Below are 27,786 nucleotides of genomic sequence, written 5' to 3' on the forward strand. Positions count from 1 at the left end.
AAATATACTAGAAACTAACAAAGATGTGCTAAAGTTAAAGATCTTCTTTTACAACAGGTACGTGTTGAAGCGTGTTTGTGGGGGCAGTGCTCTAAACGCAAATGTGGTGTTTAAGTTAAACGATTGTTTGCTTCTGTTGTAGGTTCGTCGAGGCAATAGATTTAATTGGCTTCCAGGAGTGGTCTGCGGGCCATCGGTCTGAGCAAAGTGTGATGTGTGATGTAGAAGCTGACGCTATTTCGGTTAAAGACCGTTTTGCCCGAAGTGACGAAATCCGTGCCTCTGGGGAGCGTCCACAGTCGGAAACGAAGCTCGATGCAGCACAGTTCGTGCCCCTCTCATTCGCAGAAGTGTTCCGTATGATTCAAACGGGGGAGGAGATCCCTGGACTTCTAAACTTGGATATTAAACCATGTAACCAATTGCCCACAGTTTCCCACATGTCGAGGAAGTTAAAACCTTGGGAGAAGTAAGCTAATGCGTCTCACAGGACTATGACGCTGTAAAGTAGGTGTAAAGACCCAGTACCAGTACACCTAAATGCTACTCTGAAGGGAAAAAAAGACATATGTGTATTGTTTCCAGTTGTAAACATAAGCCAGTAAAAATAAATAAATTTTTATACCAGTCTCAGAATAGCAATTAACAAGATGTGTAAAGCAGGTTGACACTTGAACCATTTGATTTTGTTAGTTATTCATAAAAAAGGGATGTTTCTGAGAACCACAATCCTTTTGTTTGATGGGGTTTTCTTGTCTTGTTGATATGGAGCCCAATAACAACACGGATTTAAAAGCTATGAAGAAAATGATAAGGGACCAATAACCAAGGATGTCTTCAAAAGGTTTGGATAAGGAAAGTGCCAAGTAATGTAACCAATAAATGTAATTTGTCAGAAAAAGATTTCCTTGGTCTGGAAAACAGAGGGCAGAGGAGGTCAATGGATGTAAAAAGTGAAGAGAGGCAAGTTTTGGTAGGTTTGAGTGCTGGAGAGGAAAAGGAGTCGGTGTGGTAGAGATGTAAGGATGCTGAAAGCTCTCTGGAAGGAGAGATGGAGTGTAGGTTGAAGGTGGGAGGGGGTATGAGTAGTGGATTATTAGTGCAGTGGGGAGGCCAAGGTGAAGGACACTGTGTGAAGTAGAGTGGGGTTGCGCTGATGTCTAGAGCCAAGAAAGGTCATCTGAAGACCAAGTTCAGGACATTGCTTTCTTTGAGAGTCAGAGGTCAGTTGATGAATGAGTCTAAAAGAGGAAGAATAAAGGGGGACAGGAGCTTGCCTGAGGGAACGTTGAAGTCTCCAATGAGAGTAAGGGGTTCCATCAGAAAGGAAGAGTCCAAGAAGGATGTCCAGCTCTTATATTAAGGTTCCTAGAGGCCCTGCTGGTTGATGGATAACAAGCAGAATGTAACAGCAGGGAATTTGAATTAGGAAATATTAAGATGACAGTGAAAGAGGTGTGACGCACCACCCCTGGGACAGAAGTAAGCCTGTAGCACTTCCCGTGCCAGTTTCTCGTGGAGTATGAAGAAGAACAGATAGAGGAGTGGGTGTTACTGAGTACCTCCGGAGTGATCCGGATCTGTTAGCACACGGAAAATTTAAGCGGGAAGGGAGTCCATAACTGAGATGAAGTCAGCTTTCTTGACAGCAGACTTGCAGCTCCACAGTCCACCTACCGCCACCGATTCAGACAGAGGAAGCAATGTGGGGTAGATGAGGTTTGCTGGGAGTCTGGTCTCTGTGTTGTGGAGGATACTTTTTGGAGTCTGTGAGATGTAGGACCTAGGATTGTAGTAAGACACATGGAAGAAAAGCTAGAGCCAGGGATAGGAATAAAGTAGTGATAACCTCTGGCAACTCTTACCCTTTTTTCATATATAATATATGCCTTGTTTAACACAGTGTCAATGGCAAGTGCATGCTGCACTGTCCATCTATTTTGCTCTGTGTAGCCATCATTAGTTGGTATGCTGGTCAAAGCTGTCAAGGAGATGGTAATGTTTCACGTAGTCCCGGTGTACTGCCCCTTTAAGATGACATCATGACCTCAGTAGTTTAGGCGGAGTTAGACATTCCATCACCTGAGGTAGTATGTTTTAGAATTTCATTTCAAAATACAGTTATTCATCCGTCCATGCCATTCACCTGATAACAAAAGTGTTGGTTTTTAAAAAACAGTGTAGGCACTACGCTACTATGATTTAAGGTGGCATAGTATGACTAACTGTATAAAATAGCTTTTTGTTGCTTATGACTATATTTCCCAGAAGATAATGGCTCTACAACTTGTTGCCTACAATGTATATACCGTTCTCCAGGCTTAGCACCTTTTCTGTATCCATTCTAGACTTGGTGTGATCGACAGCAATAATCACACTATTTTCTTTGGGTCTGTGGCTGGCCTTTCATCCTATTCAAGGCGCATGCACTCAGAGGTGCTTAGAAGCTACACCTCCTGGCCAAATGTATGCCATGCTATTAATGAAATGAAAATAAATGTGTGGTCATTAGAAGATAAAGTAGTGGATTGTAGAAAATACAGTTGAACAATATTCACTCACACACTAAGTGGCAACAAAGGAAGTGGACAGGTGTTACGTGGGGCTTTTATCAATTAGTGTGTGTGTGCATGGAGCCGATGTCTTCTATCCGGTACTGATCCCACAATGGTCTGTCTCGTCGTCATGTTAATAGTTACTATGTTACACTGGGTGACCGTGGAAGAGGAGAGGACAGAGAGGGAGAAATGATAAATATGTTAAGATCAATAAAATGGATAAAGGTGATCAATAAACTGGATAAAAATATTGTTAAAGAGTAAACAGTAAATGAGATCAGATGAGACCTCTCAGTAGTGGTTTTAGAAAATAAATTTAAAAAGAAACACAATTTGTAAGTAAAATGTTTAGGATAAATGCACAAATCAATTGACCTCCAAGTAATTTGTATGTAAATCATAGTTTTGTTAATATTTATATTTCTATGGCACACTCATACGTGACATGGCATGTCTGCTTTACTCAGATACACATATTCTGTTGTTAATGCAGAGGATCCCTATAATCTACAAACAAGCATTATAGTAAGGGTAGTGGAGTAGTAGCGTCAAAGCTTGCGCTAGACTGATGTCATCCACCAGGGGGAGCTCCACAAGCACAGCTGCAATGATGAGATGGTGCTTGTTGCTGTCATAGGCCCTAGCCATGACCTCATTGGGTGGTTTGATTGTGGAACTGCATAAACGTCTAACCACTCAGGATGTCCCATCATGCACCATTATTTCTGGGCTAGACAAGAAACACACTAATATGTAGTTATATAGGGGGTTTCATTTTCAGATTATCCCATCAAAACCTCCTGTCACTGTGCCACACAAGTACTCCCAAGCAGGGCCAAATATACTAAAACTACAACAAAAATAAAATAGTAAACTAAATGTATGTATCAAATTATGGTTATATTTACTAATCAATAAATTAAGTATAGGGTGAACATACCCTGGTAAATAATTGAAGCACAGACTGACATTCTGAAAGTTGAAGTGGGTAGTGCTGTAAACATGAAACAAGTAATCCTATTTAACTGTTAAGGGATATGCAGTGACATTTGACCTATAATAATACCTGCTGCACACCTGTTTTCACTCATTTACTCAGTTGATCTCAGTCCTTAAACAGTTGTACTTTTTCTTGGATGGAACGAAAACTTGCAGCCCCACTGACTCCACTGCAGAGAACACTGGATGACCCTGGACTAGATGCACTTTGGACAAATTACTAAAACCTTTCTTGACACGCACCTTTAGAAGATGAAGAGCTGGTTGTTGTTATACCAGAGGATTTGGCCAATCTTGTGAAGCATCTCACTAATCAATTGTACATATCAAATAAGTAAACACTGTGTAAGGGCATGCTAATTCATTTACCACATGTATATGGTAATTATGGTAACTGAGTAAACTCTCCAATCTTTAAGGAAGGATCCATGTATATGTGAATAAAATTATGAATGATATAAACCATCTCAAGCACACACATTTTCAAATTATATGTAGAACTGGTCGAACTAATACCCTGATAGAAGGAGCTTAGTTCATTCCTGTGATGTATACATATCAAGAAAGCTATAAAAATGTAGAAGTTCCTAGTATGTAGCATTTTGTACCTGACTCCAGGACTCCATTGCAGCTTTTGGACTGGTATAGTGAACATGGATTATGTCTAGTGTAGTTTGGATCTAAACAGCAATGCCAACAGTGAAATACTTTTAAAGTTTGTTTAGTCTAGTCTTAGGCTTAATAAGGGTCTGGGAAGTGGCCCTTGGTGTTTTATGTGACCCCTTCAGTTGCCTGTGAGGTTTTTGAAGGAACGAATACCCAAGACGTCTTACATTAGTGCATTATGCATTTTTAAACCTCTAAATCAGAGTCTTGACATGACATTTATGAAAAGATGCTGTCTAACATGCAGCAGGATGGACTACACTTACACTGGGACTGTTTGAAGGCTGCAAGGTGTCTTTCTCTTCAGTCAAAAAGCATATAAACACACAAACATGGAGTACTGAAAATGCAGACAGCTATGTGATTCTGCATTCAACAAGCCATAATTACTTGGACTGAATACACAGTTAGAAAACAGGATGTTCCTATCTTATTGCCAACTGAACATTCCCTTGCTCACAATGATCTGACCAGACTAGCTTGTTTTGACCTTAAAATATCCAGTCCAATGTGATGCCTATAAAGTGAGGTCATGTGTTTGGTTTATCCCTAATTTTTTTAAATCCCATTTTCAACTGCTGGTAAATACACTTCATTTGAAATCTTGTAGCTTGCCCTTTGAATGCATGCACAACTGTGCCCATGTTTAAACGGAAAACAAACATATAACACATACACAACTTTCCGTGCATATGCACCCATAACCACTTAAGTTTACAGAACAGGCAGCTAGAGAAGATACTTGTCATTTTATTTCAAACCCTTTGTAGTTCAGCTGTGGTTCACTCTGAATTAAAAAAATGTACATGGCAACTGACTAACTGTGCACTGTAGAATGTATGTACAATATATGTACATAAAGTGCACTTACTGTAAAGTAAGCACATCAATACTCACTACTCAAAAGCCCAAGACAAGTCAATTTAAATATGACGTGGTCATGGTGGGTAAACTGCAGAAGGCGGCCATAGTGATAGATGTGGCAATCCCATGTGACAACATCAGGAAAAGGGACCATGTGAAGCTCAAGAAATACCAAGACTAGAAAACTGTGGTTCCTGTGGTAATTGGAGCACTAGTGCCAGTGACCCCCAAACTGGAAGAATGGCTCCAACAGAGATGTCGGTTCAGAAGATTGCAGTCCTGGTATACTACGGTGTGCCAGAAAATTATAAATGTCCTCTTTAGCTAACCCCCACTTCAACAATGCACTGCATATAGAAGAGGTTACACATGAATTCCCTCCCCTCTAGTGCCCCAAGAAGGGGAAGTGCCCAGAAGCAAAGCCACAGAGAACAAACTGATCACACATCCTGTGTCTAAGCACTTTAGAGGAAGTTAACCTATAACGCCAACATCAAGCCACACAAAACGACAGCTTCTTGATAAACAATTGTAATGGCTTTTGTTAAACCGACATGCAACAATGCACAAAGGTAGTTCACACAGAAATTTGGGAAATACTCCATTCTATATAATTTTTTTTTTAATATTTTAAGTATTTATTTTAAATGAGCACAATGCTGCAATGATGCTTCATGTCTCAATGCAGGGACTTGTTTTATCACTTAAAATAATCTTTAAAAATGGACTCAATACGTCACTGATTTAGAAAGTGCAACAAGGAAACAACTTTAATAATATATTCTATCAAAAATAATGTTACTTCTTAGGTCAATAAGAAAAACATTTTATGGCACAGAAACAGAACCTTTCTGAATCTAAAACATTCATAGGTCAATGTGCAAAAGCTGTGGAATAAAGGTGGCTGACTTGAGGAAGCAAAGTGCCAGTGCACATATGCAAGCGTGCACAGTTGCACAAACATTAACTTTACACCAAACCATTCCTACTGACTGCTTAAAACTCTTCTGGTTCACCTGTGCCATGCCCTGGAACTTCAAAACCCTCCTGTTGAAAGGGAAAAAAGGTCAATTATTACTTACATTACTAGAAATATAAATATCTCCGTTATCTGAAGTAACACTTACATCTGTGGCATATAGAATATCAAGTATCTTTTTCAATGTGGGGTCATCCTCCCCTTCTTTCTCTTGGCAAACAAGCTCAATGTTTCTCAGTTTGCCAAAATAAAAGTCTCTCTCCTTCTCCAAATCTGTGACGGTGCTTTTCAGATCACTGACCTGGTTATTAATATAGCAAAAATGTTAAGATTGGATATGAAGGTGCTTTATACAATCTTCATTCATACTCAACCAATGGAAGCAGAAATGTCAATGTAAATTATACATTTTTTTGATCAGGGCCAAACCATTTGAATAAGTTCTTCTCCATCTTCAATCATAGCCCCTGACTCTGGTCTTTGCACTGCAGCTGGTGACATCTTGGGAGCAGCTGTGGCTGACCTTTGTGGAGCTGGAGAACAACAAGGTTCACAGCACATGAGCTGTGTAACAATGAGGCACACCATAGTCAAAGGTGAGAGAATAAAGTAGTGGTGCAACATTGTGACTATTTAAAAAAAATAAAAAATACCAAGGTGCCCTTAACCTGATGTGAACTTAGCAGGTCATGTATCTTACCAACTGGAACTGTTGGCTTGACTGAAGTGATGCGTGCATCTATGTTTAAGAAAAATGCCACAAATATGCAATTTAGGCAAGGAGTTAGTCAAGATGTGAAATATATCCATCTCAGCTAGTATTTTCCTTCACCTGAGATGCCTTTCCTAGGTTTATTAGCCACAGCTGTAAGTGGAGACTTTGAGGCAGCAATCTCCTGCCCCTGACGAGCCACTTCTGGATCATAGTCCTTCCCATCATAGTTAGCGTCAAAGAACTTCTTAAACCACTGCACAAACTCAAAGTTATCCTGAAATTTCCCTTTCACAAGTTTGTCCACAGGAATAATCTGTAAGGAGCAGAGTTGAAACATCTCAAATTAATTGCATTTTTCAAAAAGTAACAAAAGTATATCCCATGAGGGATAATGTATTACTTTATTTTGACTAACATACTTTGTTGTGAAGAAACATTAGGTCTACACCAAACGCAAGCCAAGTGAGTAATGACACTTGGCTTTACTCACTTTATTCACACCAAGTTTCTTGAAGCTGCCTTGAAGGATTTTGAAATTGTGAATATACTCGTGCTCCAGCTTGGCATTGAATTTCACTTTCTTCAATGGCAAACATGATGGGAACAACATATCCATGAACTGACAGTAGGCAGCACCTACACAAACAGTAGCAATAAAAGCCACCACTGAATAGACACTCAGACTTTTCTAATTGTAATTTATAAAATTTAGAACTACATGAGTAAATATGCCTTACTGACTCAAATAGCTACATAACACGGAAAATCCCATTTTATACCAAAGTTTAACGTTGTCGTGTAGCTCCTTTCACTAACAATACTCTTTATTCTACACTAAAAATGTTAATTGCTGAAATCTCTTTTAGTCAAGGACCAAATTAAAACCAAAGTAGGCTGTAACATGAATTGGTTACGCATGTTAAATTCACTTGCCTGAACAGAGCTGTTCGATCTTAGAATGGTTCATCCGCAGAGAGTTGTTGATCCATATTAGCATATCATGGCGACTAAGGTTGTCACCGGTTACTGATGTAGAGTAGACGTTTACAGCCATTGAAGAGGACGAATATATCGACGTGTAATTCAGAAAGACCCTGTTAAGACAGCAGTATAACTTTCTTTAACTCGGTGCTTTCAGTAAAGCTATAATAATTATGCCACCACTTACACCTAGCGAGCCAACCACTGCTGAAAAAGAGGAAGACATGTCGCCACCCACTTTTAAAACTACTGAGGGTTTAAAATCTAACATTATCGTGCTTGGTAATTTAAAAAGAAATCCTAAATTGCTTAACACTAGATATTTAGATACCTAGCCAGCTAGTTCATGTTATATGCCCTACGCAATTAGTCGTCGCACTTTGCCACTCTACTTTCATAGCTCACGTTAATACTTCTGTTACCACACTCATGTATGTTGGAAATATCCAACTACGGTAATAGATGACAAAATACAGGAGGAATACTAACCAAACAGCTGTGTTAGCGCTTAGCAGCTAGCGTGAGCTAACTAAAACACTAGGGCTGTGCTTCAGTGGACTCGATGTCAAACAACTCGCACTTTGGTTAAACTTTGTTTAACTAGCTAACCTAACACCCACAAATTATAGGTCATACAGTCCACCCTTGACCAAGTATCGAACTCACATATCTATATAAAAATAAGATTGTTTAAAAACACTCGTAAACTCTCCGCGTACCTCAGACCGCAGTTCGTACGCTGCCGCTTCTGGGGCTTCATGTACTTCTCTGCTATTGGTGCATTCCAGGTATCACGTGATAGATGTCCGAGCAGTCGTGTTTTTAAACAGTGGTGATTTCTTTTAAATAAATAAATAAATAAATAAATAAATAAATAAATAAATAGATAGATAGATAGATAAATAAATAAATAAATAAATAAAATGATGGAAAGATTAGTTTGACCTTTCCTGAATTATTGTAAAATGAGTGTCACGCTCAGAACAAAAGTTTGAAACGAAAAGGCCAGTGAAGCAGTTCTTTATTAGATTCAGATTCAGATGGGGATGTTAGGAAGGACCTAGGGACCTAGGGACCAAGGTAGCACGCACAAGTCGACCACATCCCAGCCAGTAAGGCCCACGCGACGAGTGACAGCTGTCCCCATTGGCACCCGTCGTGTGACATAATAAATAAAAATAGTTAAGTGGGCAGAGGAAAGGCGGGTCATTGGTGAAATGAAGTCAAAGCCAGAAGAAAAATTAAATAAGAAGAAAGCGTAAAAAAAAGTGTGCTCGGGAAGTAAAGGGAGAAGAGTGGGACTACGCATGTGGGAACATGCGTAGATGCAGGGAAAGGGCATCCAATCGTTGCTTGAAATCTGCAGTGTGGGTGCTGTGGAGGAAAAATCAATAGGACTCGAGCCAGATGTGCAGATGAGTGAGTTTTATTGGTTCTGTCCCTTATGCATGGAGGGAGAGAAGCCCCAAACTTCTCTCTCACATGAGTTCATATACCCCCACCATTCCCCGTTGTTCTCTCATGAGCTAATCTCATGACTCCAGGTGCTAGGCCTCCCAACTGTTCTTGAATATTCTTTCTGGCTAAAAGCAAGTTGTTACTCCCTGCTGCTGCACCCCTGCCCAGCAACAGTTAAGCGATAACTGTCATACTCCATCACTTGTCTATTCACCTTTCTTGCAGACTGGTTAAGTTGAGGGCAAAGGTCACTTAAAGGTCACATATTCCTTACTTCCTCCTTTAAACAAGCATTAAGCATTTTCCTTCACAATGCCAAGACGACGTCCTCAGGGAGGGAGTTACACGAGTCTATAACCTGCCTAGCAGGCCGAGCCTCAGGTCTGATGCAGTCATAGAATGTCTCCGAAGGGCTGGTAGGGGAGCTGGTGTAAATAGGCAAGTTAGGTCAGATCCAATCTTATGCGTGAGCATACGACAGCTGAGAATGAGGTCACCTCGAAGCCACCTATAGTGCAAGGAGAACATCCCTAGTGCCATAGTCCATGTCTCGCATGCTGCATACCATTTTGATGCTAATCCATAAAACACACTCCAGGGCCATTTTGTCCCTCATGAGACAGGGTGGATTCGTCTGAATGCAATATTCCAGGTGTAGCCTGACAAATACTGAGAATATCCTAACAAATATATCACCGGTGATTTTACCGAAGTCCCTACGAAGCATCCATAGAACATGGAAACCCTTCGTGGCTGAATCCTGCCATTGATCACTAGCCTTAAAATCACCAGAAAGGGTGAAGCCTGGGTCTTTGATCTGTTTGATGGAGGGAATATTAACTGTTCCAAGCTGATAGCTTGTTGCATGCAATTTGGGACCGACACGCAGTACAGAGCAATTCTCCCAGTTGATTGGTAGCTCCCATGTCTCCGACCAACCCCAGAGCCGATCTAGGGCACTCTGTAAGTTATCCGCCTCTCCAGGCTTGTCCACAGGAGCCCATAGTTTAAGGTAATCTGCAAACAACAGGGATGACAGATCCAGGGCTTCGGGGATATCATTCACATGCAAGGAAAACAGTATGGGCCTTAGTACAGACCCTTAAGGGACCCCACTAATAATGGCAAGTCCTAGGTGACATGCTAGTGCCAACACGAACACACCGTTCTCTACTCTCAAGGAAGGCCAAGATCCAGTCCAACAACCTGCCACATATACCAAAGTTTCTCATTTTGAAACAAAGTCTTTGATGTGGAACCTTATCAAATGCCTTGCAGAAGTTTATAAAGACTACATACATGGCATGGCCCTGCTCAACCATGTCAGCCCACATCTCCTTGGCAGATAGCAAGTTCGTCAGGCAGGAAAATCCCTTCTGAAAACCATGCTGAATATCACTCAGTAGATGGGGCCTAGTTAGGTAATCCTCCAGCTGCTCACGAACAATCCTCTCCATTAGGTTCACAATAATGCTGGTCAAGATAACCAGCCTATAGCTCACCGGTTGGCTTCTCTCACCTTTTTTGAAAATTGAGCACATCACAGCTTCCCGCAAGACCTTAGGTAAGGCAGCTGAATCAAACGATTTCCAATACACTGCCACCAGAGGAACGCACAGTTCAGATGCCAGTTCCTTCAGGAGTTTAGGATGGAATGCATCAGGCCCTGATGCTTTCGATGGATTCAGTTCCTGTAGGGCCTTGAGCACCCTACCATCTAAAAACTCCACACTGCAAAGTGAGTGATCTGCTGGTGTGAAAGCAGTCACAATATCTGATGGCAGTGGTGATTCCAATGTGAAAGTAGTGGCATGTTGTTTCCCCAACACACACGCCTTTTCTAAGTTGGTAGTGACTGGGGTGTCATCATCACCCAAGAGAAGTGAAATAGATTCCACTCTGCACCCACGTGCTTTGATGTACCAGAAAAATAATTTGGGGTTCACCACAGCTGATCCAGCTAGCTCGCTTTCATATCGTAACAGAGAGGCTCGCAAAAGCCTTTTGCACGTCAACCTCGCACTCCTGTAGACTTCTCAGGTGATACTGGTCGGGGCCCTCACATAGCACTTCCACTGTTTGGCACGCCTACGTAGACTCTTACTCTCTATGCAACCGATCCATGGTGGCCTGGCAGTTACTTCCCTAGCAGAGCGTAGCGGTATGTAATGTGAAGATACATCACTCAAGAACTGTACAAATTTGTCCCATGCAGTGTCTGCAGTGTCACAATTCATGATGTAGCAAGGTGCCTCTCTAGCCTTATCTCTCATGGCTGGGAAGTCAGCCTTCCATATATTTGGTTACTGTATCCGACCATCATTCCTTAGTTTCGTCAGGTTGCATCTAAACAGCAACACCGCATGGTCACTGGATCCTAGCGGTTGCCCATAGGACATAATCTTCTGATTTAGCAAACACCAGATCTAAAATTGATGGCAATTGCTCACTCATAAACCTAGTTGGTTTGTTGAGGAACTGCCTCAATGGACTTTCCAGTGTGAACTCAAAAAGCTTATTCACAAAGGCGCTAGACCCTGGGGAAGTTGTCAGAGCCCTCCAGCATATCTCAGGAGAATTAAAGTCTCCTAGAATCAAACACCTATTCAATGTGTGTGACCTCAAAAAATTGAAGACCGCAGTGTCCAGGATATCTGGACTTCTGTATAAGACCACAATGCTGATACTGTTGGGTTGCACAATAGCAGTCAAGGCCACTGCTTGAACTGTATCGTTAGCACATGCATACGTAATGACCCTACTCATGTCAATGTCAGATTTAGCGTAGTTAGCTACTCCTCCTCCATGACGTAGGACTGGTCTGTCAGCTCTGAACAAAGAATAGTTAGGTAAGATCACTTCACTATCGTGAATACGGGATGTGAGCCACATTTCGGTCACTGCAATGACATCTGGTTTGAAGTCATCTACCAGTTGACCCAGCATCTTATTACCTATGCTACATACGTTTGTAAGAACTACTTTAAGTAGTCGTCTATCACAATACTCGGGTTGTGTGCCAACAATATCCCCTGTGACAGGGTAGTAATGAACTGTCGGCACACCACCTGAAAACCCACAAGGGTAAGGCCTTGTTCACTTGTGGAACGACGTGCCCTCAGATCCTTGAGTGCCTCTGCATGTTTTAATCTGTCAGTGAGAGTTAAGTCCTCTTGCAGACTGATGTCAGAGCCCTTCAGTTTGAAGGCAAATCGTAGAAGTGATTTCCATTCATCAGGACTCGAGAGAACTACTTTGAGCAGTCTCAGTTTGGACTCCTCAGCCTTTGGCGGAGTGTTACCAAGCATGGTAAGTTTACGAACTGTCGCCCCTGGGTGACCTAGAGGCAGTATCTTACTGACGCAAGCCTTAAACCACTGTAGATCATCCATCATTCTGTTCTTCGGGCAGGACGAGAATGACTCACGAACGTTGCGACATATTACACTACAATCAGTGAATTGCTCTCTTCTAGGTGTACTGCCCGCCAGGCTAACACCAGAATTCAAGCCCACTTTTGTCACTGTAGAACTGGTAAACACAGCAACTTTCGAATTGTCTAATGAAATAAGATCGGCAGAAGCAGCAGTGGGCAGTCCTCGTCCATATCTTAACCAGATTGGGATTGACTGATGTCCGGTATCCAACCATCATCAGCCAAAGGAAGTACCAAGTCCTGAACATTTGTTCGTACTGGAAAGGCCTCATTCTCTATACTATTTGCCCACCTAGAGTTGTTAGAGACTGAATCTGTCAACACAGTTAACTTATCATCCATCAACTGCAGCCGTGCAGACAGTCCCTCTAACTCATCCAAGCATGCTAGTATTGCTTCTAACGAAGCGGAAGATAAACCAAATCCATAGGTATCAAATCTAGAACAACAATCTGCAAAGTTAAACACCTGCCCGGAGGCAAGCTTGACGAACATACTGATTGCTCCTCAGTCCCGTACACTGCTTGTGGAACCACTGATCACAGCTTTGACATTGCATGCCCCCTCATGTTGTAGTAACTAACTCATCCTGGCCTACCACACTTAATTGGGGTGCTGGATGAAGCTGCCTTCAATCGGGTACTACTTCTTGTCAAGGACATAATATAATATCAAGAGCTAATAGCTAATAGCTAAGATGTGGTTAGAAAAATCCCACATATAACATGCACAAATCTTAAACGAAGATAAAGCATCTGGAGTCCTCTCTGTTGGAAAACCTTGGTTTGGTACAAGCTGTACGAAGTCCACTGGCAGATCAAGTTTTAGCTGGCTGACTAGCTAGCAGCCAGTAACTTCACCCATAGTCAGAAAGTAAATTCCCAAATCATTTCAGATATATAACTTGGCAGAAATAATGTAAAAGAAAAAACTTTGTAATGAGTATTACAGACAGTTGCTGAGCCTTTTAAAACATATCTAGCTAAGTTAGGTCAGGTCCAATCTTATGCGTGATTATACAATAGGTAAGTATGAGGTCACCTCGAATCGAAGCAGCCTATAGTGCAAGGAGAACATTCCTAGGATTTCAAGCCTAGTGCTGTAGTCCTTGCCTTTGCCCTTTTTTGGATAAAAACGATCCCCCCCAACCCCTGGATCTGGCCAAGCTTATGCTGAAAAAAAAGATATTAAGCATGACGGGATTAGTTTCAGACATACTTTTACTAAAATAGTAATATGGTATACAAAAAAAAAAAATGCCAAAATGGCTTAGACATCAGAGATAGTACAAGTACACAGAACCAACTTGAAAGACCCTCTTTAATACAAAAAGGGACAACTTTATTAATCAGAGGCAATTCAGACAATACAAGTATTGTAATTTGTTCCTTAATTTGTGAATAAAAACAAATTCTCTTATCAAAGTTATTTGCCCTCTTTGGACTTTAGACTTGTTGGTGTTGAGCACACAGAGATTTTACTAAAATGTTAGCCTTACTTCATGCTAAAACAGAATCAAAGTATCCCACATTTCACCTACTCATGAGTGACCTTTCACACATAGCATCCCACTGAAAATTCTACAGGTCAGAATACAGTAAAACCACATGCATTCTACATGCATCATTTGACATTCACTATATCATCCTTGAGTGGCTCCAGAACCCTACAGACAAAAATATTTACATGACTAAATGAGTTTGGACAATCTGAAAATATTTGGTGGCTATTACTTAACATGTGAAAAAGCAATTGAAAACAAATGTGAGTGTGCATATATATGTCCTTTAAAAACAAACATACCCACAAAAAAACCAGTAACCTCGTTGTACTGGTTTGATATGAACTCAACATTACAGAGTACTATGGTAACTAATTTTAAAAGAAAGGAAAAAAAACTTAAAACACCACTGAACTGACAATGTTGAAGAATGATAACTCACAGTACTGAGCATATATAAAACTACCAGAGAAAAGTACAGTGCTACCTTAAAAACACTTAATAATCAGTTAGACAGAGCAAACGCTACTTCGTTAGCACCTTAGCATGAGCACCTGAATTACAAGCATATCAGTTTCATAGCACCAACCATAAAATCAAGACACATTTAAAATTCACCGAACCATTAGAATTACTTATTTCATGAAGTTTTGAATGTAATCTGAGCAGACCCATTATTCTATTCCAACTTATTTTTTAAGGATTTCCATCTGTAATAGTTGTGAATGTCGATATCAGATGTCCTCCTTTAGGCACTTACTGTATGACATTACAGGGAATAGTCTTTCCCCCTCTAATTTTCTGTGAAGATTGATTAAAAAAAACCACAGTATATTCATGTTGGTGTCATAGTACACAGCATCAGAAATAGTACAGGAAGACTGTAAAGTTGAAGCACCATTTATCGTGCCACTTACTGGGCTTTGAGACTTCTTCAGAATGAAAACCTATAGTATATCAAATTAAATTAGACAATTATGTTTAATATAGTCAAGAGACAAATGCCATTGGTCTAAAAATATTACGTGTACTGAGGCAGTTTCTAGATAGAAATGCTAAAATGATACACAGCAAAAACATTCTGAGAGCACTGGACAACAAAATCCTGACAAACTCATGTAACATTTAGAGTGTCTTTAAAACGAAACTCATTTTCCCTTATTAAATTATAAATAGGTAAATCATAGTTCTCTTGACAATGGACTAATCACAGAATATCAATGAGGTAGTGGGTGGGGTTTTACCAGGCTCTCTCCAGCATAATCAGAGTCATTATCTAAGTCAATGCAAGGAAAGTAGATATATAGCAAAATAAGTTTAAAAAAACAATTAAAAAGTGTCTGTGCATTCTAAAGACCACCATCACACTACTCCTGATCAAGTCACTTTAAAATGCTTAAAATGGTAAAAACATGATTTATAGTTGAGGTTACTGTTTGCAGAAATAATTAAAAGTAAAACAAAATAACAAAGTTCAGTTACTCACACAGGTCCAGTTCTCTGATAACAGGAGTGAGATATCACACTATGGGAACTCCTGAAACATGACTGACTGCCAAAGCACCAAAGATGTGACCCCACCCCCCACCCCTTCAAAATGGTAGGGCCACTGCTGCTACTAGGGTGAGATATTGAATCAATGTTTGATAGAGAACCATCTAAAAATTAGTTAGTTACAAAGAAACAGGGATTGTAAATATTATAAATGTAAAAATTCCATTGCTCCACTATAATTTGTCTCATACTGAATCTCAGTTTTGGTGATAATGTTACATGGTGGAAGTGGTTCCAAGGGCAACTAGGACTCGCACGCAAAGTAGTCCTTCAGTGGGGCAAAGAGATGCCGGATCACAGGAACACTCCAGGAACGGCCCAGAACCTTCTGCCTCTGTCCTCGACCCATGTTATTCACATCTGTATAATGCTTAGGGAAACCAAAAATGCTGGAATAGAAAAAACTGCCTTTAAACAATGCTAGAAAAAACCCAATGCCAAAAATAAGGTACGTAATATGCTTACAGGTTAATGTTTTAATAGATTTGGCCCTTGTAGTCTGCACAGTTCTTTTTGCACTCATGCTCACCTTTCCATCTCTGTGCACCAAAGGTAATCTTCCTTCCCATTCATGGTAACGGGCAGAGGTCCCATTTTCCCTTGCTTAATGGAGTTGGATTTGGTTGTGATGGTTCGCACTTTATTAAACTGTAGAACCAATGAAAGAAACCATCGCGGTGATCACACATGGCTAATCATCAGACAAAAAGATGACCGCCACAAGCATATCCCTTTCTTATTCTGACCTGAGCAACTCGTCCAACCTCAAGGCAGTCCTGCAGATCCACTTTGTCATTATGTGAGTTAGCCAGTGGTCTGGAGGAAGTTGTTAAATTTAAATATGCTTATCTTAAACAGTCCTCTGTAGTCAAATGCTTAAGTGAAGTCTTTAACAGCTTATGTACCTGTTCATTCCAGGGAGGTTACCCCAGAAGTAGCGAGCTCTGTGTGCTGGGCTCACTTTAACAGCATCAATCAGGATCGGATTACACTAACAAGACAACAAAAGGTGATGCATACATTTAGCTTGATTTTTAAAAAATTCTAAGAATCTAAACTGAGGCTACTTTCTAACCTCCAAGAAGCGACAGATGTCAGCTTTATCATGGGCACTCATGGCCACGACATTTTCAAAGAGCCAGAAGAATGGGCGGTCATCATCATCTTTAGGTCTCATCATGGTCAGCATGCGGTAGTACTCAAAAAACAGTCGACCTGTGCCCTCTGAGAGCAACAAGGGAATGGCAAGATATGTATGACTCAGGCAAATAACGCTTTCAAACAAACCAGATGAGCATATTTCACTTTAACTGTCTTTCAGAGAATAAACCCTATGGAAAACATAAAAAAGATTAAATATCAAAATGGTATCATAAATAACTCTTAATATACATGTTTCAAACTTCTCCTGTTACAGCTGTCTTACCAAAAAGGCCCTTTCTGGCTGGATTAACCATGGAAAGGTCATTACAGGGACTGCCACCAATCAGGAGGTCAAAAGGACCCCATTCAGCCAGCTACAGAGGAGAGGAGAAGAGAGGTTTTAGAAAGGAATGGCTTTATAAAGTAGTCTAGCACTATTACAGTAGCGTTATTATATGTACAACACAATAACACTGTTGATTCCATAACAGGGTCCGAGAGAAACCCAGCCTGTAAAATAAAATTCACAACAGGTGTTTTAGAAGTGGAACATCATTCCTACTGCCTGTACTTACATGCTTCCTGGTGATAGTACGTACGTCGTTGACGTATTCAACCTTCCCCTCATGCTTGATCATACCCACGGTGATGGAGTCCTCACAGATCTCAGAGGCAATGTAGCGCTCCACCTTGAATCCCAGGTCTTTTAGAACAAGATAGCCTACAAAGTAAAAACATACGGACAAATTACAATGATCTCTTAATTTCTCTTTGAATGCAGCAATTGGACACAGAAAGACCCTTTCATTTTGAGCTGACTAAATGTATAACCATATCAAAGCAAATTACACTGACTAACCTGTGGCAATACCATCAAAGAGGGAGAGGACCCTTATTGGCTGGCGCTGATGAGCAGGAATTGATGGGTAAACTCTGTGTGGCTCCTAGATCACACAAGAAGTGATAGCATCAAGATATAAACCACGATTAGTTCTAAACACATTAGGTGAATCACAGCAACAATCATTTTGTTATCCTGGTTACAAAGAAAGATCTATACATCTAACATCAAGAATTAAAATACTATGATGTGGCAAAAAAGTGCTATCTGTCACTCACAAATTCAAAGGCACTGTTATTGGCGAAGAACTCCTGTACACGCACGCTCCAGTCTTGTCTGACCTTGAGCACACCATACTTCTGAGGGGGCAGACAGATGTAGCAGCTCCACGGATCTACTTCCTTCACTTTTTCAAAGGTCCCTGCTCCAACAAGCACGTTCAAACAGTCCCTACAGTAACATCTGGGAGGGAGGTATGCAGTAAGATTCAATTTCATTAAAAGCAGCTTGTTAGTATTCTAGGTTTAGAACGGAGAGGGGGAAGTTACAGAGGGGCATAAAAGGACATAAAAGATTTGAACCTGCAGCAGCTTGCATTGCCGCACAGAATGACTTCCAGCCCAGCACAGCATACAGTGCAGTAAGATTGGTATCCATCTTCATCATATCGAAAAAGGGTCTCAGTGAAATTTGCCTGCATGGGAAAACACACACACACACACACACAATCAGTAACTATTGGAATAAGAATATGTGCGTCTTACCCAGCTCTTACCCAGCTTGAAGCACAGTTGTAGTTTACCTTGCATTTTAAACAAAGGCTTCCCTCAAAAAGTGGATGGAAAATATCAGTGTTGGTACTTCCACATGAAAGGCAAAAATCTGCAGTGTTCACAAAAGACACAAATAATAAGCATACATATGGAATGACATATGCTACAAAAAGGACCAAACACTGTATCTACTATAAGGACTCACCCTTGATGTTTTTGCCTTTTTCTGTGACTTCGTGAACCATTTGGTCTAAGATGAAACAAGGTAATGATATAATTTAGGAGTAACAAACATGCTCCAGCTCTCTTGTGCAGGAATAAGACACTAAAATAAATGATGTAGCTAAAAATCAACAAATCCTCAGCTGGTCATTGCATCACTACATTTATTATGGTACCTCTGGTGTACTCTTGGGTCATGGAAGGTCTGCCTTTGTGAACATATTTTCTCTTGGCTGGAGGCTGGTAATCAGACATAGATGAGTCTGAAGACTCTAGCTTTTGGTTGCTAGATGAATCTGTATGGCGATAAAGAGAACTCAACTTTTTTCTAAGGTATACTCTTTACATTAAGTAAATTAAAGTACCATTCAATTTGGTCCATCATGGAATGTACAGGTTTTAGTTTACAATACAATTTTATTTTTTACACTGACATGACATAACACCAGTAACAACAGAATATTAATTAGTGGTAAAATAGCTTGCTCTTACTTCTAATCTACATAGTTCATAAAATACTCCAATAAAGCACAGAGCAAAGCAAAGAAGAGGTAATCTTATTTTTACCATAAGAGACTGGAGGTGCAAAGCCATTGGGGCCTGTGGGTTGAAAGCCCCCAAGAGCCCAGTCCAGCATCATCTTAAGCTCCTCCTCTTTGTTCCCAGTGGAGTTAAAACTTTTTGAGCAACGCTCACCTGCCAACTACACACAAAACATCACCGTGCTGTGCCTTGTTCAGTCTAAAATTAGAAGTATCAGATTGCATTTCTATGTTACCTCAAGAACATGGTAAATGGCATCTTTGTAGGTGGGCAGACTGGCAAACGAATTGTTGCAAAAGCACTTTGTAAATGAAGCAAACGGCAAAAGTCTCTCTGTATAAATCTGTAAAGAATAAGGAGAAATTGACTTCAGGCAATGCACACAATCCAAAATGGCTCCTAAAGGGTGTAAAGGAAAGGGAAAGGTGAAGTACTAAAAAAGGAAGAGAAAGAACAACTTCAATTAGACTGAAGCCTTACCTCTGAGTACATGCCATCTCCGAACCATTCCACACGTCTCAAGGATTGCCGCGGTGTCTTTGTCTTCCAGTCCACCACCAGTCCTGGCCACCATGAGAAACCCTTCACCTTCCCCCACACCAGCTCACCAATGCCAAATCTCCTCCCATCCTGTAGGGGGCAATGGAGAGTCAGTGGAAAACACCAGAAACATTCAGGGAATCAGGAATTATGACTTCAGGACTAATTCCCCATGCCCAGTTTAAAAACATTTACCTGGTACTTCTGACCTTTCTTTCCAGTCATGGGATTTGCAGTATAGGTACTTTTCACCTAAAACCATGAGATGGAATTAAAAAATTATGCAATTAAAATAAAATTGTGAAATAAAAACTATTAAGATAAGATGAATGACTTTTCAACAAATGTGTGTGAAGAGACGTGAAAAGGACATACATTACATATCACATCAAAAACATATGTTTCTGTGGCTTAACGCAAATCAATTACTACTTATCCCTGATCGCTCTGCACTTGGATAACTTTGGGTGGAAACTGTTAAGTGCTGAATTGAGGACGTTTCCGAGGGATTTACTGAATTAATATCTGCATGTTTTATTATTAACATTAACGCTACACACAGTAAAGACGAAAGTGACAGGACAAAATGATGACAAGACAAAGTGTAAGAGGAGGTAGAAGGAGAACAAAGAAGGTCTAAGTGCTGTAGGAGGGAGCGTGACCGCGAGACTCCTGCGTACAGCGATTCCTCCAGTTGACAGCACAAAACGAGACTGTATAACTTTATTCAAAACCAGCAGGAAGACTATCCAGTACGCAAATTAACCTAGCGTACCGGCGGCAAGCTGGAGAACCACACTTCCACCAGGACAGGTACGTACCACCTCTGCCTTTTTGTCCTTCTGGATGTCCTGTGGTTTGCCCCAGGTGCCAGACCCAGCCTGAAACAGAGTACGTGCCTGTGGCTTCTGTCGCAAACTGCTTTCCCAACCAAATATGCCCCTAATGGAGCCCTGAGGGACAGCAAACACACACAGCCCTCACACCTCCCACAGCAGCACCAAAGATTATCCCAGAAAAGATGCCAGCAAGAAAGAAATGAGGGTTAAAAGCCACTGATGAAAATTAGTATGGGTAGCTATAGACTAGCTATAGTAGCTATAGTGTGTGTAGCTATAGGCTCATTGCCATTTTTATCTAATCTAAAAACTAAAAAACAATATTTTACCTCCTGTTTGGAGGTACTAGTCCAAACTACATCATCTTCAACAAAGACCATTTCACCATCTTTGTTTAAGTTGATCCCTGTGGGATAAAAGGCAATACTGAATCACTCTGATGGAAAAACCAAGTCATTTGCTGTGAACAAAACAATGAAGACACCTCCATAACTAAAGCAGCAATGCACCGTTACTTTAATCAGGCTGACCCACCCAGGTAATGTCTTATATTTCATTTGAGCTGATCAGTCTTCTTTCATTTATAGCAGTTATAAGCAGGGAGAGGATTAAAAGCAAAGATGATTTGCCATTAAGAGGACAGACTGGTTGTAAAGCATGTTTGGGAGTTACTTGCTCATGAATCACTTAAACTGAGCTTAAGTTTCCTCACACCTCTCTTACTGGTTATCCTCTGTAGTCGCACCGTGCATGGCTTCACTGAGTCTGAAAGGTCAACCATCTCTGTAAAACAACATATTGTTTCTATCAATGAAGCTGGCTGCTGAGAAAACTGTGACTGGATCTGCTTTCCTAACCTGGACAAGCAACTACATTGCAGTTTAGCTATTTGAGTAGAGAGGTTGCTCTATGAACTCTAAGAATAATTACACTGTAATAGTTGTGACAGAGGTAAAGCAGCAACTTGTGAATACCTTTGAGACAATGTTGTGATAATGCTAATCCAAATATAGTAGTAATGTATTTCTGTGAATAATACAAAACCTAAAGAATGAGCTCTCTAATGTCTTAAGTGTCCAATGTAGTATCAACTGTTTAACATGAAACATTTTTAGCCATAAAATTCACTATATTTCATGGCATCATAAAAATGTTAAATAGACATGATACAGTCTCTCAAGGTAGCATAGTTGCAAGTACCTTTAAAGCCATATCTACAAGATATTGAGTTTAAATCCTTTCATGACCCTTGAATCACACATGTCCCGAAAGTGGTGACAATTTAAAATAATATTTCTGATCATAAAGGAACTACTGTAAATTCTTTTAAATACCACAAAACATTTTGTAAAAGAAAGTTGTATAAGTACACAGACGTGTGTGGGCTGTATAAGAAACTTTACCTCTGTACCTGCAAAAGTTTTTATCGCTGACAAATTGCATCAAAAATATGGAAAAAACATGCAGATCCTACCATGTTGGAGCTTACCCTGAAAAGACTCGAAAACAAACTGAAACCAACTGACCTTGGTTTTCTGTAGGCCTTCTATTGTAGGTGAATGATGCATCAATGCAAATGTGTGCAAATTTACTCTACACCACCCAAATTCACCTCACGTATAGCTTACTTTTCGTGTTTTTCCTCCTCTCTTTCCTGTCAGGTGATGTCTTGGCACTGGTGAGTTCTGAGGATGAGTCGTCATTGACTGTGTGCATTACTCTGGTACTGTCAGCGTCGCTGTGAGCCAAGCTGTCATCCTGTCGGACCACATCTCCATTATCCACTGCCTGTATTGGTAGGGGTGACGTTGTTATATAATTACATTATGCACACAACAAGATCTGGCAAGAGTAACTTGCCAAATACCTGATTAAGTACATGAGGTACTTTACATTACATTCACAGTACATTATATTCACATTAATTTTTATTATATCCAAGTTATAGTCTAAAAAAATCTTCATTCACTGTAATCACTCTTTGTTTACATTCTCTCTTATATAATACCATTATACCATTATGCAAACTCTTGTATTTACCATAGCATTTCTGAGCCCATTTCCTTGTATGCCTAGTAAACCTTCCCTGGGATTCCAACCCTAATCTAATTATCATTAGAAGACATAATTATGACTGTAGATTTTGTTGTGCTCAGTTGGCTTTGATTAATCTCTGCATTTGGATCATTAATTTTGTCATTCCCTTGTTACAAATAATGATTTATAATAGCTAGTTCACAATTTCAATCACAATTCCACAATTCACACTTCATACCTGAGCAAAGATTTTCTCGGCTTCAAGAGGTGGACAGGGCAAAGCCAGAAGGCTAAGGACAAGCTTTCGGAAAACAGATGCTTGCCCGGTGGTCTTGAGGACTGAGCTCCAATGCTGCTCTAAGGAAGGGCTAGGTAGCCCATCTGAGAGGCTTTCAGCATGTCTGTTTGCCTCTTTGCCATCACCATCTCCTTCCTCAATAAGCTGGTACTCAAGGAACTCATCTCTAAGCTGGGCAGATGAATTAGGGGTAGCAAAGAGACCAAACTGAGCACCAAGGTCTACTACAGCCTTGCCTGTGACCTTTAGTCTTCCCTCTGGACTGAGAAGTTGGGCCATACTCCTTAGGATACCATAACTCAAGGGGAGACTTTCAGCTGCACAAGCTGTAAGTGCCTTATAAAATGCCATGCACTCATTCTGAAGCACTGTCAAGGAGTCAGCTATTTCCACATAATTTTCAGACAGGAAGTCCTCCACCATTGCTCCACCCAAGCTGAGTTCAGCGCTTGGAAGATGTAACTTTGGGTTCTCAAGGACGGCTGGGTCTCGTTCCTTCAGGAAACGTTCAACAGCCTGAGGTCTGAGAAAACTGGACGCATAGGAACGTAAGAGGCCACTGGCTTCATGTAAGATCTGTACAAGATCAGCACGAGCAGAACCCTTGCGGTGTTGCAGACGATCATTAAAAACATTAAGTGGTTCAAGGCCATGTTCTAGAAACATGAAAGTAACCCTGAGTCTGGGATTTTCCAGCTGAGAGCAAATTAATTTAGCCTTATCATCCTTTTCACTACAGGAGGTGAAGTATGAGATCAGGTCTTTCCACATTCTGATGACTCTGTGAATGAGAACACAAAAATTCTTGCAGCTGTGGGAAACAGAAGCCACTGAGGTATCAATGCCATCAACACCTGCAAACAACACCTTGAGATTATCATTCTTAGTGCAGCAAGTGGAATAGTGTTCATAAATGTTAACAATCAGCTCCTGAACCTGGTTGGAGAAGGCCATTACTCCAGAGTGGCAGGCAGAGTCTGCCAAACTATAAAGACCACCAAGAGCCACCACTTTTGGGTTGAGTTCCTTCAGCTTCCAGGCAACCTTCTCAGATGTCTCAGCACATCCATCAACATAGAAAGCTGCCATGTTACTAAAAGGCAGCTCAAATCTTTTCAGAGTGTGCACCAAAGATGTAGCAATAGCATCACTGGAGTCTACATAATGAAAAACGTCCAGGATTCGTATGCAGTGCTTTGCAACTTTTTCGTCAAAAAATCCCAGAAGTACTACACAGGCACAGCTTCCTTCACTTAGTGCCACCTGACCATAAAGGTACACACAATAAGGGATCTGCTTGGCAGCAGAAGTAATGTCCTTTGGGTACTGTAATCCAAGAACATGCTTCACAGTGCGTTGGGAGACTTTGTTAGTGTGAAGAGGCAAACAATGTGTTTCAATGAACCGTTGCATGAGTTCGTTACAGATGATAGAGTTGTCAACCTGCTTTTCCTTTGATGATACCTTTGGTGTACCCATCTTGTGCCTTTTACTCTGCTGGTGTCGTTTTAAGTCAAGCAATCCTGAGTGGAGGATATTAAGATTTATATTACAGATTGTACAATATGCATAAATAGTCCCCAGAGTGCTGGGTCTGACCCAATTGATGATTTCTTGCCATTGGGGGTCATAAGTGATGTGTTTTCTGTCTTGGACCTCCACATCTGTGTCTAAATCCTCTTTCACTTTTCCTGAACCAAAAAAGGAGTGATTAATAAACACCCTTTACATTCAGATAGTAGATTATCTTTTAAGATTCTTACCAATATGAAGCTAAATATAAATGGAGCAAAGGTAATGCAAACAAATAAAAACCAAAGAAATAGACAAAAAGACTATAACAAATTTAATTTCGGGTATATACAATTAATGATTTTACTATGTATAATAAATTATTTATTACCAGGTGTATTAAGACTTCTTAAGGCTTTTGAAACTTGGGGAGACTGCAGCGGTCTTGCAAGTGCAATTTCCTGCCCATTGCGCGCTTCTACTGGGCTATACACCTGTCCAGTCAGGTTAGTTTGAAAAAACTTCTTGAACCACTTTAGAAAGGCAAAATTGGGCTTGAATTTCCCAGTGATGAGCTCTTCTGCTGGAATAGCCTACAACAGAAATCAGTTATACAACATTACAAAAACTAAAATAAGATCTCAAAATAAATTCAAAATACTTCATCAAATTTTATAGTCACATAGTATAGTCATATAGTAAACTGGGAAGTCTCACTTTTGTGATGCCATTTTTTGTGAAGCTTTCTTGTAGAAGACTGTAGTTCTGAAGAAAGTCTGCTTGGTCCTGGGACTGAAAATTTACTTTGCTAATGTTGATAGTTCCTGGAAAGAGCCAATCCATTATCTGGCAAAAACATGCCCCTGCACAGAACCACACATTTGATTACTACACAATGAAGGACTTTACTAAGCCCTTATGACTATGTTATTTATATATATTCATAGCTAATTACATATATCAAAATTCTTAATATTTGCATTCAGGCATATGTAACTGGGTTACATATGTCTGCATGCACTTAAGCATGACACTGATCACGAGGAGAAGTGCAATACCTGAACATATCTGCTCCACCTGGGTGAACTTGGTTTGTAGTAATTTGTTAAGCCAGGCCAGAATTTCAAAACGACTACATTTGTCATCAAAGGCATCAAGGTTCAGATTAACATTCATTGCCATTTTCTGGTATTCTACAAGAAATCAAACATAGTTAGGCTAGTGTTAACTGAAAACGTCTAGCGTTTTCAAAATCAAATAGCAAATGACCATTGTATTATTTAGCCTAATTTCACACAATGTATTACAATTAGCCATGTTATTCACTTCTAATTACAAGTTCATTATAGAAAAATAACTAGGATGCAAAGTGTTATATCCAACCAATACTTCCTGTAGTAGCATAAAGTTCTTGCAAACATGACTAATTTACTTCTATTAGGCTGCATTTTTAGTAACCAATAGTTTCTATGCTGATAAAAACACATTTTAATAACAGCAGAATTTGCACATTTGGATGCGAGAGATATTTAAAAATATATTTTACAAATGCAATCATCTTTCAATAATCGAAAGGCAATACAATATTCAAAACATACTTTGCGTCTTTGAATAAGCGCTGATGCAAGTCAAAAACATTTGCATAATACTCCCTGACCAATTGAATCAAGCAGTTTGGGTGAAAAGAACTTCTTCCTTCCTCCGTCAGTTCCGATACGTTTAGCTCTGTAATCTTACTCTCCTTCCCTTTCAATATATAGTGAGTAGCCCGAGAAAAAAAAATCTCGCGGGGATGTTTTTGCCGCGAACATACCACGCTGTGATAGAAAGTTTCGATTTTATAGACAAATGTCGTTTCTCTTATTTATAGCATAGCGATTGGATATGACAGAAATAAAGCACGAAATTTGAATCAACATATGAAGTGCGTTAGTGAAACACAACTCCGTACATACCGGCTTTCTGCAGAATACTTTAAGCAAATGCTGTCATTTAAAATACTTTAGGTAAATTTAATCAGCTAGTTACTGGGAACTGCAGAAAGTATTTTGACAGACCCTACTTCTTATACGCTTAATATTTTAAAACAATAAGGCTGACAAGGCGACAGCTAAATCGCTTTGTTTAGTTTTGCCGTAAACTGCGGTACCTTCCAGTGCAATCATTATGACTCTAGAAAAGCTTCACGTAGATGTCCAAACAATTAATCACCACATTCTGCAAAAATAATCAAACTAAACTAAACAAATGTAACAATTATGTTTTCATTGTATGAAGACCGGTTGCCTTTGTGTCTTTGTGTCTTTGATGGTCGCAAATATTAGCCTACTCTAGATGTCAAAATTACCCGTTGTTTACAGACAGACTGTGATATAAATGCCCCCGCTTTAAATAACACAAGTGATCTGGAAAGGTGTAATTGTACATTGCACTTTAAAACCAAATTGAACCTACCTCCGCCTTGCTCCTGCAGGCCACAAAGTAGCCTAATCTCGAAACAACCGATACCCTTAAAATGACGTGCCCCGAACCTATACATTTTACCGAACAGGATTGGTCTGGAATCAAGGGGGCGGTGCTATAGCGCACTAAACTATAGGCTTTGGGAATATATTTTGTTAGCTAGGCCTATGGCAACCCGAAATAAATTCATATTTATATTGTATTATTTTGGTTATACTATAATCTTGAGGGCATATTGGCCTTTAAATAGCAGATTAGGTTTACACGAGTAGACATAACATATGAAAAGTGTATTCATACATAACCTAAATATTTATCAACTAGCCTAAACCATTCCTTTTGTAATCGTCCAGACTACACTTCGGTGTGATTTAATAAAGCACACCCGTTGCGTACGATTAAAAAATCGTAGGACAAATATGAGCAGGGGCCTAGAAATAAAATACAATAACCCGCTACCGTCAGGCGTACCGATTTCGCACCCCCACCCCCTCCCCATCCCCCCAAATAAATTTTAGGCTATTACATTTTTCCAATCCAAGTGTTCGCGTTTAAAATGAAACACTAGGCTAAATTAATTTATTTTAACATTTGGTTGGACGGTCATCTCCGACTGTCCCTTGGAAACTGATATATTATTCGGTCGCTTAAAAATCTGTCTTTGAATGCACGACCATTAAACTCGAAAAACTCGAAACATATTTTTTGTCTTGCGACGGCCTTGATGTTACAATCTTTGATTTATCTCTAATGGAATGGTTTATTTGGTTCCATTTATTTCACACTACTCCAAAGATGCTCTCCGTACAATTGCAAACAACAACAAAAAAGACTAGAATTGCACGTGGACTGTAATGTAGTCCT

The 27,786-nt window shown here is 40.1% G+C and overlaps 2 protein-coding genes across 6 annotated transcripts; both read right to left on the reverse strand.

The window, feature by feature from the left end:
* Positions 1-5,605: 5,605 nt before the first annotated feature.
* On the reverse strand, positions 5,606-8,544 carry mapre1a (microtubule-associated protein, RP/EB family, member 1a). Of its 5 annotated transcripts, none has more exons than XM_027012760.2 (8): positions 8,482-8,544; positions 7,715-7,875; positions 7,272-7,417; positions 6,899-7,094; positions 6,767-6,805; positions 6,496-6,599; positions 6,215-6,367; positions 5,606-6,134 (listed from the first exon to the last, which is right to left on the reverse strand). In XM_027012760.2, exons 1-8 carry the CDS (start codon positions 8,520-8,522, stop codon positions 6,084-6,086), a joined length of 891 nt encoding a protein of 296 aa, XP_026868561.1. In that variant the 5' UTR covers positions 8,523-8,544; the 3' UTR covers positions 5,606-6,083. The 5 variants fall into 5 exon arrangements, with proteins under 5 accessions (XP_026868561.1, XP_026868560.1, XP_026868562.1 ...); XM_027012759.2 differs by having other exon boundaries at positions 6,496-6,630; positions 6,735-6,805; XM_027012761.2 differs by lacking the exon at positions 8,482-8,544 and adding an exon at positions 8,252-8,463 and having other exon boundaries at positions 6,496-6,630; positions 6,735-6,805.
* A 6,422-nt stretch (positions 8,545-14,966) lies between these two features.
* dnmt3ba (DNA (cytosine-5-)-methyltransferase 3 beta, duplicate a) lies at positions 14,967-26,979 on the reverse strand. The gene is made up of 26 exons (XM_027012835.2): positions 26,914-26,979; positions 25,518-25,652; positions 25,177-25,322; positions 24,851-25,052; positions 22,888-24,638; positions 22,241-22,400; positions 21,327-21,395; positions 20,942-21,018; positions 20,595-20,726; positions 19,969-20,025; positions 19,714-19,863; positions 19,469-19,576; positions 19,258-19,393; positions 18,867-18,986; positions 18,674-18,718; positions 18,498-18,577; positions 18,277-18,389; positions 17,974-18,157; positions 17,714-17,798; positions 17,430-17,575; positions 17,138-17,228; positions 16,787-16,935; positions 16,617-16,702; positions 16,458-16,527; positions 16,241-16,359; positions 14,967-16,100 (listed from the first exon to the last, which is right to left on the reverse strand). Exons 2-26 carry the CDS (start codon positions 25,639-25,641, stop codon positions 15,956-15,958), a joined length of 4,545 nt encoding a protein of 1,514 aa, XP_026868636.2. The 5' UTR covers positions 25,642-25,652; positions 26,914-26,979; the 3' UTR covers positions 14,967-15,955.
* Positions 26,980-27,786: the final 807 nt, after the last annotated feature.

The sequence above is a fragment of the Electrophorus electricus genome, chromosome 23, assembly GCF_013358815.1.
Source record: "Electrophorus electricus isolate fEleEle1 chromosome 23, fEleEle1.pri, whole genome shotgun sequence".
Classification (NCBI taxonomy): Eukaryota; Metazoa; Chordata; class Actinopteri; order Gymnotiformes; family Gymnotidae; genus Electrophorus; species Electrophorus electricus.